The 12,905-nt window shown below is 45.7% G+C and overlaps 1 protein-coding gene across 1 annotated transcript in view; it reads right to left on the bottom strand.

Moving 5' to 3' along the window:
* The window catches only part of grin3a (glutamate receptor, ionotropic, N-methyl-D-aspartate 3A), a 144,944-nt gene extending 132,290 nt beyond the window's left edge, over nt 1-12,654 (bottom strand). The window contains exon 1 of the mRNA XM_078570840.1: nt 12,026-12,654. Coding sequence (XP_078426966.1) covers nt 12,026-12,646 — 621 coding nt within the window. The 5' untranslated portion in view covers nt 12,647-12,654. The remainder of the gene's footprint in view (nt 1-12,025) is intronic.
* Between the last annotated feature and the right edge of the window lie 251 nt (nt 12,655-12,905).

Genomic DNA, 12,905 nt, shown 5'->3' with positions numbered 1-12,905 from the left:
TAATTCCCTTGCGGCTCCCAGAGATCAAGTTGGCAGGGATGTCGCCAGTTTTGGTAAGAGAGGGGGCTGTGGCCAGTGGGCGGGCGAGAGTGGGAAAGCCGCGACCAGCGAGCGGGTGAGAGTGGGAGAGCCGTGGCCAGCGGGCGCACACAAGAGAGCGCCGTGTCCAGCGGGCGCATCCGAGAGTGAGAGAGCCGTGGCCAGCGGGCGCATGCGAGAGTGAGAGTGTACACGAGAGAGATTGAGCACGAGGAAGCGAGAGCGAGTGTGTGTGAGAGAGAGAGAGAGAGAGAGAGAGAGAGTGAGAGAGAGAACGCAACTGAGACTATGAGAGATAATGGTGAAGTTAATTCAAGGTAGAGGTGGAAAAGGGCAAGTGAAAGGCTATGAGAATAACAGCATTAAGAGGGAAAAAACATCCAAAATCCACATTGGCAAATGATTGACTGCCAGTTTGTGATAGATGAGGAGCTGCCTTGAGCTTTCTTCTTGCTCTCGTGTCTTTGGCCTTCATTATCCACTCTAAAACCAGCTATACCTTGGTGAAACAGGGCTCGCCATCATGGGTGGCCCAGTGCACTCTATTCCCATCTACTGAGGTCAAAGCCAATCTTCTTTAAGTAGGCTCTCAGGGTATCTTTCAAACGTTTCCACTGGCCACTCTGTGATCTTTGATCAGTTGTGAGCTGGGAGTAGAAAGTGCACTTCGAAAGGTGAATATTTGCATTTTGACGCAGCAGCCTGCCCTGTGCAGTTACCATGGGAGAACGGTCGCCTCTATGCTCAAGGTGCCCGCTTCGAGGATGCTGGTGTTCATACGGCGATCCATTCAGGTGACGCGCAAGAACTTCCATAGGCAGAGCTGATGATATATGTTTCGAGCTTTCTCAGGTGTTGACGATACATCACCATGGTTTTCCAGCTGTAAAGTAGTGCCAGGAGGACAACTATCTTGTAGACTGCGACCTTCATGTCCATCCACAGGTGCTGGGTACTGATGACTCATCTGAGCAGCTTCCCAAAGGAAGAGCTTGCGCACTGAATTATATGCAGGATCTCCAAGTCTATGGTCACTGACTGGCACACGTCTACCAAGATAGCAGAAGTGGTCGACTGCCTCCAGGTGATGAGACTAGTTGGTTAGTGGTACAATCTAGACTGCTCTTTGAAAGAGCTTGCACAGACTCAATGGCCCAAAAAGCCTCCATCTGTGTTCTACTATTCTATGATTTTATGAAAGGAAGCAGAGGTACAGACAGGCCATGATTCAATCAAATGGTGGAAAAAGCTCATGTGGCTGAACAGCCTACTGCTGTTCCTACATTGCTCTGATAATTAGCTTAGTAAAAACCAAGAGAACTGAAGCCTAACAATAAATGTAAGGAAATCCACAGCACGACATGGCCTTTTAGTCCATCCGGTCTGATGTATTCAGAGCCTGTGCGTGACTGTTCAATAATGCACTTCCCTGCTGTGCACAGGCTTATTCCCCATTTTAAGGAATGTAATTTCTTTAAAGTTTTAAAAAAAACTGAGTAGTGTTGTGAAAGATTTCTGTAATCCTCAACCCCACATCGCAACAAATATCAATGCAGCACCTTCTGAAAGGCACCAATTGACCTCCAATCAATAAATCACCTGAAATTGTTCAGCATGTCCACCAGCCCTTAGGGAAGACGCAAAACTGTTCTTCAGAAGTACCTAGTTTCCAACTTACCTTATAACAAGTGCTTCACAATATTGTACATAGCCAGGATTCCCAGAAGAGGTCCTCGTTGAACTCCATAGGTTACCTCTTGACACACTCTGCATTTCCGTTTATCACTACTGCCACGTTTTGTGGTCTTTGACTATTCAGTCAAAGGCGGCTTTGGGGTAATTTATATTAAAATATTGCTACTCAGTTAAATTTAGCTTGACAGAGGTCAGATCTATAACATACTTCTTTAGGGGATGTAGATTAGAATATTAGAATTCAGCACATAAGAGCTTGACCCAGTTGGTAGTCTATATGGCTTGCACACTACAGTTGTTTGAGCCAATGTGAACTGTAAACACATCACAAGGGAGGGAGTTGTGTGTAATATCTTGGAATGGAAGGTGCTGCCAGACTGCTCATACCTGTAATGGTGGTTTGACTGGCAGTTTGTTTAGCAACATCTTTTTAACCACTCATGCAATGTGTCAAATCTCTAAAACATTCTCAGTAACATAAATACACTATAATCCTTCTACTGACGTGAGCAATTTTCTTCCCACCAGATAGCAACTGTAATGATTAATAAGTCAGTGCAATTTTACAACTTAGAGAAAAAAAGAGATAAATTTCTGCATGTTACTTTAAGAAAACATTGCAGTTCAGGTGTTTCAATAAATTGTTTACAATATTTGAAGGGTTTAAAGAATTTGCATTTACTTAAGTACCTTCCACATCCTCAGGATATTCCAAAGTGCTTCAGGGCCAATGAAGGGGAGTTATTTTGTAGACAAATGCATGGCCAATTTGCACATAGGCAGATCTCCAAAATGCAGTGTGGTAAATGACCAATCAATCTATTCCAGTGGAGCATTTGAGTGGGGATGTTGGCCATAATACCAGAGGAACTCTCTTGCTGTTCTTCAAACAGCGTCTTGTGATCTTTTACAACCTTGAGACAGCAGAGCTTTCATTTTGTGCCTCAGCCAATGGAAAGCACCTGCAACATTGTTATTGCACTGAACTGTCAGGCTAAATTAATTGCTCAACTCTCCTGAACCTCTGACCTTCTGACTCTGAGGCAAGGGTGCTCACACAGAACTAAAGCTAACTCTGAATGCTGTAAGTTAAGATGTCTGAAATTTGCAATTGGGTTGCAGCCTTGGGAGTCCATCCAAGCCATCTTTCTGCAGTATATACAAATCTAAAGGGAGTTCCCTTGTCCAATACTTGGGCCTGCCCATGAGTCAGCTGGTTGTGGCAAGGTGACGCCACTGCTGCTATGATTTCCCCATGTCTGGGCGATGGAGGAAGGGTAAAAATTAGGCAGGGGTTCCAGCTCCTGATTGTTATTCAACAACTTCTTCTGAAAAATGACCAGCCGCATGCAGGAATGGCCCTGCTCAATGTCTCAGCAATCGATTAACCTGGAAAGATGTGCAAGGTTCACACATGAAGAATGGGCACAATCCCAGTTGGTCACTGGAGTCCACTAAAATTTCCTGGGCCTGTGTCTGCACTTTCAGGAGGGAAGGGGGCATAAATTGAGACACTTATTAAAAAAAGGCACTAGGGACGGGTGGGGGGGAAGAGAGAGATTTGATTTGGACAGGGAACCAAAATGAGTGACATTGCATCTGCTGTGTATTGTTATCTGTCCCATCTGATATTCAATCCCATTAACATCAATGAAATTGTATTGGGTGGGATGTATATCTAACAGCAGATGAGATAATGCCCATTTTGCATCCCCGCCCAAGTGGGACTTACTTATTGTTAATACACTGGAACAAATCGCTTTGTAATAAACGTTTTCTCCTATAAAATGGTGTAAATCCCGAATTACCTTAAGTCCAAAACTACGGCAATATTATGGATCACCCAATGTTGTGTGTAAAACAAGGCCAATGAATTAAAAATTATTAACTAAATAGAGGAACTAATTCATTTAAAATCGACCTGTCTTGGCAGTCCCTGATGAGTAAAATTCATTAAGGCCTGCATGAAGATTTTGCCGACCCGACACTACTGTGCATTTCTTCCGGGATCTTACGATCCCAGCTGTCAAAGAAATGTGCAGCGTCATATTCCCCAGGGAACTCAGTCAAAGTGTAAAAGAGTCAGGGGAAGAGAGGACACACCCCTTTTTTACAGCACTAGCTGCCATATTCTGGTAAATATCTAAAGGTCTATCCTTTTAATGAATGTTAGTGAATGGGTGAGTGAATGATTGGGTGAGGTGGGTAGTCAGGTCAGGGGATGGTTGGGGGGGGTTAGTTGCGTCTGATCAGGGTGGGGGAGACAGGTTGGGCAAGTAGTCAGAATCTAGTAGTAGCAGCAGTTGGGAGATCAAGGGGTAGTCGGGTCTAGTTGGGTAGTCAGGTCTGGTTGGGGGTTAGTTGGGTTGGGTGGGTAGTCAGGTCTGGTCGGTGGGAGGGGTAGTCGTGTATGATAGTGGCGGGTTAGTTAGTTCTGGTTGGGTGGGGGGGTCGGGGGTGCAAGGGTCGGTACTGCTGTTACCCAAGTACTAAACTAGGTTATAATCTGCCTAACACGTCCTGGGTAACTGTTCAGTTAAGTACCGAGGAACTGTCCCAAGTCTCCATCTCTAGCTCAGAGATGGAGACATTCGTGCTGGGTGCAGGGAAACAGGGGAATTGCTCACTGGAAATTTCAACTTCAAGTTCCCAAGTAGGTCCGTGTATCAGGACTTCCATGGGGTCCAATGTGCATTTTCCGTCTTACGATCAGTGTCTGATGATCTGGAGACCGGAAGATTTGGGCCTAAGTCTCTACTCTTCCTGGTCAAGCAATGAGCTACAGTAATCACACATGTTTTAATAATTCACAAAATAGAGGCAATAATCGACACCAATGTATCTACAATAAATTTTCTAATTTTCTTGTGAAAAGACCTGGCATTAATCATCATTCTTGTGCTCTGAATGAAATAGAGTGATGGTGCAAGGTTTAGGAAAGATCATTCATTCACACAGGCCACCACTTGCAGGCTGTGCAGGTGAACAACAGTTTATATTGGTTCATTCACAATGCATTTTTCCTAAATAAGCAATAATTGCCTACGAGAAATATTAATAATTTTTGGGCTTGAATCTTTAAGAAAATGAGGACTTCACTCATCCTTGACCCTATTCCCATCAACTGACCACCCAATGCCCTAACTCCCAAGTTAGCTGATATTGTCAACACTTCCCTTCTCCTCGGGTACCTCTCACTTCCCCTGCAAATATAAGCTGTCACCACCACCCCCAATCTCAAATCCCACCCTGGACTCCTCTGTCCTTACAAACTGTCACTCCATCTCCAACCACCCATTCCAACCCAAAGTTCGTGAACATGCTGTCGCTTTTCAAATCCATGCCCATCTTTTCCAGAACTCCATATCTGAACACCTCCAATCAGCTTTCTCCGCCTCCCCACCCCAGCACTGAAATAAGCCTCAAAGTTGCAAATCACAACTGAGGTGACTGTAACCTGAAAACACTTCAGGCTCCACCTTTATGTTGATGCCACCAGCTCTACCTCTCACCATCATCTCTCTCTTAATGTCTCAAATGTTGCTAAATTGACAGACTGCTAATCTGGCATTGTGTAACCGATGAGTAGAAATTTCCCTCAACTAATTATTAGGAAGACCAAAGCCATTTTCTTTGCTCTCTGGCCCTTTCCCTAGCCACTGATTCCATCCCACTCGTTAGTCACTGTCTGAGGCTGAGCTAGGCCATTCATAACCTTGGTGATGAGCTTCTGACCACATATCCACTCCATCACCAATGTTAATGGTATATTATTTGTGTTTAATTGTATGCAGGCAGTGGGCATTAACTGGACATTCACCTGTGCCCCTGTAATAGATACAGACTAAAATTGTGATTGTTGGATTTGGAGGTATATGCTTGTAATATGTAACACCTGTAAATAAATATAAAAGTGTGTAAAGTTTGGCTCCAGTTATATCCTTCACCACTAGCTTTCTGCTGGAGTACAACAACCAAAACTGCCTACTTCTGCTGTTCCTATGCAACAGTGCCTGTCTCTGCCCCTGCCACAGCTCATCTGCTGCTGTAACCTTCATCCCTGCCTTTGTTACCTCTAGACTTGACTATTCTAATGCACTCCTGGTTGGCCTCCCATCTTCTACCCTCCATGAACCTGGGCTCACCTAAATCTCTGTTGCCCACATCCTAACTCGCACCAAGTCCCATTCACCTATCACCCCTGTGTTTGCTGACCTATACTGACTCTTACTCTAACAATACCCCTGAGACTAAACCAGTCTGTTCGCAACCTTGGTGTCATATTTAACCGTGAGGTGAGTTTCCAATCACATATGTGCAGCATCACTAAGACTGCCTATTTCTACCTCTGTAACTTTGCCCGCCTCAGCTCATCTGCTGCTGAAACCTGCACTCATGCCTTTTGTTACGCCTAGGCTTGAACACTGAGTATTCCAATGCACTCTGGCTGGTCTCCCACATTCTACCCTCTGTAAACGTGAGGTCATCCAAAACTGTGCAAAGTCTTAACTCGCACCAAGTCCTGATCAACTATCACCGCTGTACACGAAGACCTACATTAGCTCCAGGTCAAGCAACATCTTGATTTTAAAATTTTCATCCTTATTTTCAAATTCCTCAATAGCCTCACCCCTCCCCATTTCTGTAATCTCCTCCAACCCCACAACCCCCTACCTGTGTTCATTTAACTCTGGCCTCTTGAACATCCCCAATTTTAATTACTCCAACACTGCTTTCAGTTGCCTTGGCCCCAAGCTCTGGAATTCTCTCCATATCTTACTTTCTTCCTTTAAGGGATTCCTTAAAACCCACCTCTTTGTTCAAGGTTTGGTCATCAGACTTTTTATCTCCCTATGCAGCTTAATGTCATTTTGTTTTACAATGTTCCTGTGAAGCTCCTCGGAACATTTTATTACGTTAAAGGTGCTAGATATTGTTTTAAAATTCTCATCCTTACTTTTAATCCATCCATGGCCTTGCCCAACTCCATCTCTGCAACCTTCTCCAGCCCTTTGATCCTTGCAGTCCTCTCACTCTGGCCTCTTGCACCTTCACGATTTTAATCGCACCACTACTGGCGGCCAAGCCTTCTGCTGCCTGGACCTTAAGCTTGGGAATTCCTTCCCTAAACTAAACCTCTCTACCTCTTTTTCTCTCTCCTCTTTTTAGACAGTCCTGAAAGCCTCCCTATTTTGGTCACGTCTGCTCATATATCTGTGTGCAATGGCATCAAATTATGTTGGGTAATGCTGCTGTTTTGAGTGTCTTGAGCTATCCTGCTATGTTAAATTACATAAATACAAGTTATGATGTACACAGTCTGTTACTGTTGTACCAGTCACTTGTTGAGATGTGCTTTCAGTTTCACATTAATCAATCTTCCATTCAAATCATGCCATTTCTGTATTGCTTCACACAACAGCAGGAAAACTCAGGACTTGAGCTTTGAAATTCACTGTAGGAGAATAAGCATCAGCAAAGATTGTTTATCAGTAACTCTTGTCTCTGCTTTTACATATTATCTGACAGCTTCAGTTCAAGCCACTGGAAAATAATCCAAAATACAGACCGTATAATAAAACAATTTTTCAAATTTCTGGCAGTAAGTTTAAGGCAGTAATCCAATCTTAAAAATGCTGCTTAACTTCTTAAACTGCAACATTAAAGCTCTGGTAATTTATGATGTTACCTGTACTGCTGTACATTGTAATTCACTGCTAGACGTTTAGTATCCTATATATCCAAATCTTTTGATTGGGATTATAGCCTTGTAAATCACTCCTGGGTAACCATTAAAAGGGATTGTAAAATTACAATGAATAAAGTCATTTTTAAACAGCATTGCAACACACCTAATGGTGTACCTATGGCAAGACTACAGAAACTTTATCTGCAAGTCTTTTTTTAAATGTTTCATCCATCAGTTTCTGCAGTAGCAGCTATTCATCGTTTTATAGGTGCTAGATGCTGTGGATTTTGGTAATGAAGAGCGAAAATACGAGGAATACTTCGAAACATCTCTGAGCATCTGTGAAACAGAGTCAAGGTTTCAGGGCCAGGGGTCATCGACCTGAAACGCTAACCCAGTTTCTCGCTGCACAGACGCTGCCGGACCTGCTGAGTGTTCCCAGTATTTTCTGTTTTTATTGACCTTCAAGTTTCGCTTTTTTTTTCCAATCAAAAGTGCTTTCCATTAGATGGCGCTCTGAATCTTTATGAACTGCAATCGAAATGACATTTGCTGAGAACATAGTGTGAGCATTAAGAACAGAGAAACTGGTTCACTCAAAGGTTTTGCTGTCAATTTGCCAAAGAGTGGATAATGAATCCATCCTAAACTAATGGCAGCCCCAAATTTACGTCGTAAAAAGGATACGATTCGGAAAACTCTCCTGAACGTTTAGGATCCAGTGGAAAATGTAACTTTGATTGATGGTCATGTAATATGTCTGAACAGCAAACTCCCCGATCAATCACCGCCACGGGACCATCTCCCAGGAGGCGCCCGGTGAAAACGGGGCTGAATAATCGCCCGGCTGGCTTGCTCGCTCCGTGTGATCAAATCGCGAACACCGCACCCCCCACCAACCTACACACACACAAATTCTGGAAGCTAATAAAATGGGATAAAATAAATAGAATTAAAAAAAAATAAAGCAAATGTCCGATTGTTGTTTTAAGAGTGATGGAATTCATGAGCTCAACACCTGAGAACACAACAATGTTGTCAGCTCGGGGCTGACTGTATTTCCTCAGTCGACGATAGTTCAGTAAAACATACACAAGCCCCTAAATGCTGACATAAAGAAACAATGGAGATATTAAATAGAGATGTTACCAACAAGCTATGTTGGCTAACATTACTAATGGAGATATTACCAACAAGCTCAACTATAGACATATTATTTAGAGTGCATCGTGTTGTGTCTGTAGCTCACCCCCCTCCCAACTTTGACCGTTATACCCACTGTCACTGAAAACAAAAATCACTGACAGGTAATGAAGCAAAGTTCCAGGCACTTCCAGACCGCAACTGCACGACTAACAAGGGAATCCACGTACTGCAAAGTCCGGGCGCACAGCTTGACGCTGCAAAAAAAAAACCTCAGGCGCTGGACATTTTTCAAAAGCCCTGTGCAGGGGGAAAACTCTCTCAGTTGTGTCCCCCCCCCCCGCCCCCCCCGGCAAAGTCGCAGGGGAGGGCGAGTGGGACAGTGGAGAGTAACCTGGAGCATTCACAAGGTGCTATGCACTGAGTTTGAGCGGACACGCTACCCAGTTCGGCAAATTCGCCGCTGCCTATCTTTATAGTTCGTGTCTCTCTCCTGCATGAGGGGCATAAAAAAAAACCCAGTCTCTTCTGAGAAGCGGCAAAGTGCCCCCCTTCCCGAGGCAAAATGTATTGACTGCGTTGCTTGTACTGATATAAACAGAAGATATTGATCAGGAAAGACACAAATTGGCTTTGGAGGTACAGTACCTATTTCACTTATAACCTTTCACAGATCCTTTCAGCTGCAGCAACTATACTTCTGATCCCTCCCCTGCCAAAACATTATAAAAGTCACCTGCCCTCCCTTAGATTCTTGCATCTTGCATTTAACCCTTAACCTGCCTGGGTCAACGTGAAACTCTCTAAGCTGAGGCCGAAGATACGGCAACGACCGATTTGGTTGGTCTCATCCCCCACCCCCCCCACCCCGGCAAAACAAAGCATTGGTCACGGGGAGGTCAATGCGAAATATCCAGAACACGCCCCACTGTCTCTCCTTCGTATCCCGGGGCATTGGAATCAAAACAGTTCCCTCATATCCTGCAAAGCAGCTTTCTTTCCAGGTGAGGAAATGTGTGTCAGAGTCACTTCGCAGCTCTGTGTCTATCTGGGTATTTTAAACCATATTCTCTCTCGCCCAGGCTCCTCTCGATGCTGTTGTAAGTGTTAGTGATGCCCACCTTGTTTCATTTTAGTGAGGGCGACTGCCATTTGCTGCATTGTTTCACCAGCTAATGTCGAACTTAAATCAGGAGTTAAAAGTAATAGACTTTGGGAGGGGGGGGGGGAAGCAACCTTCCATTCACACCCCCCACCCCAACCCAACCCACCCCCTTTACAATTACTAACAGGGACAAAAAAAGGTTTCTCATTTACTAGGGGTGAATTTAATAAGCGCACATGGTTACCTCAGGGAAGCGAAGTGAAGGGGGGGGGGGGGGGGGGAGTGATGGCCCGACGGATGTGCCCATGTGTCCATCACTACATAAACCCACCGGGTGCCAATGACAAGTTATACCGAGGACTGCGACTTCATCCCCCCATCGATTCAGGAGCAACACCCCAGCTGTCTTGGCGCCACACGGGTGGGAGGGGAGATTTATAGTGTACTGTGCGGTGCCCCCCCAGCAAACTGGAGCTAATGCCCGACCCTGTCACTGTTCAATGTTCACATCAGTTCCAGCATTTTGTCTTGGGGTGAGAAATGTTTCTTTTTACTACACTCCTGGCAAAGAAAACTTCTCCTGTTCGTTGCAAAGTGGACATTTCAAATCTACATCTGAGCTGAAATTTTCAGTTATTTTCTGAACTATGGAGTTTCAACAAGTACTAATTGTAACATAAATGTGACTTTATTTCCCCCTTAAAAATGTTCAAACTGGTCCTTTCTTACCTTCCCCACCCTATTTTAGTTAATATTCACACAAATCTCATGCTCAACTCTGGTCTTTGAGGTAATCTCAGTCTGTCCCCAAGCAGGATCCCCACTGAACATGTTAGGTGTCTTCAAAAGTTACGAAAGTTACCACCGCAACCTTTCGAATCCAAAGCGAGAGGGAAAATTGCCAAATCTAATCAGGAAAAGTTGCCGGGGTTTGACCACTTTGAAATCTCGTCTCCAACCGCAAAAGCTGCCGGGTGCTTTCCCGCCCACCTTCATTCCGGGTGATAAGAATCACTCCTTCTTGAATTATCGCAGAGACACTATGATTCCCACTGCATTCGTGATTATAGAATGAATGAATGAATGAATGCACCCCCTCCAAAATAATAAAAATAAACTACAGCCTTTCAAATATTCATTTCAAATCTCATCCTCTCGGCGAATACATGAGTGAGTGGCGAGCTTGAAGTTCCTGGGAGCTTTTCTCCACCCCCTACGAACTGTGCAAATGTCATTTTGAAAAAAAAAATCTCTATTTAATCCATTTTCTCCGCAGGTGGCTCGAACATATTTTTGCTCGCGCGTTATTAAGAGTTCATCGTTAACTATCTAGCCTCCAAGTCTTAATAAACATCGCACCACAGACCTCCTTGTGGGAGCTGCGGTTCAATTAGACGGTATGCACACTGGAGTTCCCTCTCGGTTTTAGTCGACTGAATTCAAGCTATTTACCCACCAAACGGCACTTTACATCGGTTTGCCAAAGCGGATTCCCGCACCTCTTCCATCGCCAAGGGTCATGCAAAATTCAACTCCTTAACGGCGAGCTGATCGCCAAAAATCACAATTAAACGCAAGTAAACGTAATGAATTGTTATTTCTTCGTTGTGTTCAAAAATAAAGAAACTTCAGTTTGGGATCTTTTTTCTCCGAAAACAATACTTCCGACACGATTCAGCCCTGAAGACCATTCGCCCATCCTGCCTGTGCTAGCTCTTTGAAGGAACTATCTATCGAATGTAGACCCACACTCCCCTTCCCAACCCCCGCTATGTTCCCTTTGTACCCTAGATTATTTGTTAGTCACAATTTCTACATCACATCCATATCACATTTACCCGATTAACTTGACATTATCACATTTCGTTTCCATATATCATAGAATCATAAAGCCATTTGGTCCATCCTCCCCGCGCTAGCCCTCTTTGAAAAGGCTATCCAATTGAGACACAACTCTCCCTTGCTCTTTCCTGCAACATTTGCCTCCATACAAGTATTTTGTCCAATTCTCTTCTCCCCTCCGCGCCCCTAGAATCATAGGGCCGTTGGGTCCATTTGGCCTGTGCTAGCCCCTTTTGAAAGGGCAATCCAATTAAGACTCGCTCTCCCTTGCAAATTCCTGCAACATTTGCTCCCATCGAACTATTTTGTCCAACTCACCCCGCACCAGAATCGTACAACCATTCGATCCACCTTGCCCGTGCTAGCCCCTTTTGAAAGGGCAATCCAATTAAGACTCGCTCTCCCTTGCAAATTCCTGCAACATTTTCTCCCATTGAAATATTACGTCCACTAACACCTCTTTTGGTTGAAAGTTATCTCCTTTCCAGGGTTGAAAGTTTTGGGTGCCTTACCTTCGACTGCCGGGGGTATTGCTTGCCCACGATGCTGACCACCGGGATCTGGATGGTGGACGAGAGGAACTCGAGTTGCAGCAGCTCCCCGGTGCTCTGGGGGAAGGCCAGCAGGGCGCTGACCCCTTGCACCACCACCGTGCGGCAGACGCTCTCCAGGAAGGACTGCGGGTCGCGGCGGGAGGCGGGCGGCACGCCGAAGGCGGGCAGCTCCCCCAGCCCCGTCTCCATGCCCACGACCAGTTCGACGGACAGGTTGTAGGGCAGCAGGCGGGCCGCCCGGGCGTTGAGGCGCCGTACGGCGCGCAACAGCGCATCGCGGGCTGTCCCCGGCGGGCTCGGGGACGGGGCGGCTGGCGCCGGGTCTGGCGCTGGGCTCACCTCCGGCGCGGAGCCGCCGCTGCCGCTGCTGTTGGACAGCGCCCGCGGCGGAGCTCCGGGCGGCAGCAGCAGCACCGCTCCCAGGCGCACCGTGTGCCCGATGCGCTTGAGGATGTGGCAGGGCTGAGGGTGACTCCGGGAGGCGGGCACGCTGCTCACCAGCAGCAGCAGCAGCAGGGCGCAGAGCGGGCGTAAGAAAACCCCCGGGAGCAAGCAGCGGCCACCTTGCAACACTCTCATCACCTCGCAACAAAAAAATACCCTGGCTTGGGACACCGGTAACAATAACAAGCACAAACAACACCCTCCCACCCCCCTCCCCTACACCACCACCCCCCCGCAAAAAAAAAATGCAGAGCAGCGAAATAAAACTTCAGCCCGAATGAAACGCAAAGAAAAGGCTGCTTCAGAATGTTAAAAAGAAAGTGCAAAAGAGAAGAACTGCTTTGGTGCTGGCTGTTTTGCATGAGAGGCTGCAGGAGGCGAAACTTGTTGCGGC

The sequence above is a fragment of the Cetorhinus maximus genome, chromosome 2 (assembly GCF_964194155.1).
Source record: "Cetorhinus maximus chromosome 2, sCetMax3.hap1.1, whole genome shotgun sequence".
Taxonomy (NCBI): Eukaryota; Metazoa; Chordata; class Chondrichthyes; order Lamniformes; family Cetorhinidae; genus Cetorhinus; species Cetorhinus maximus.
This window is presented reverse-complemented; position numbering and strand designations above follow the sequence as displayed.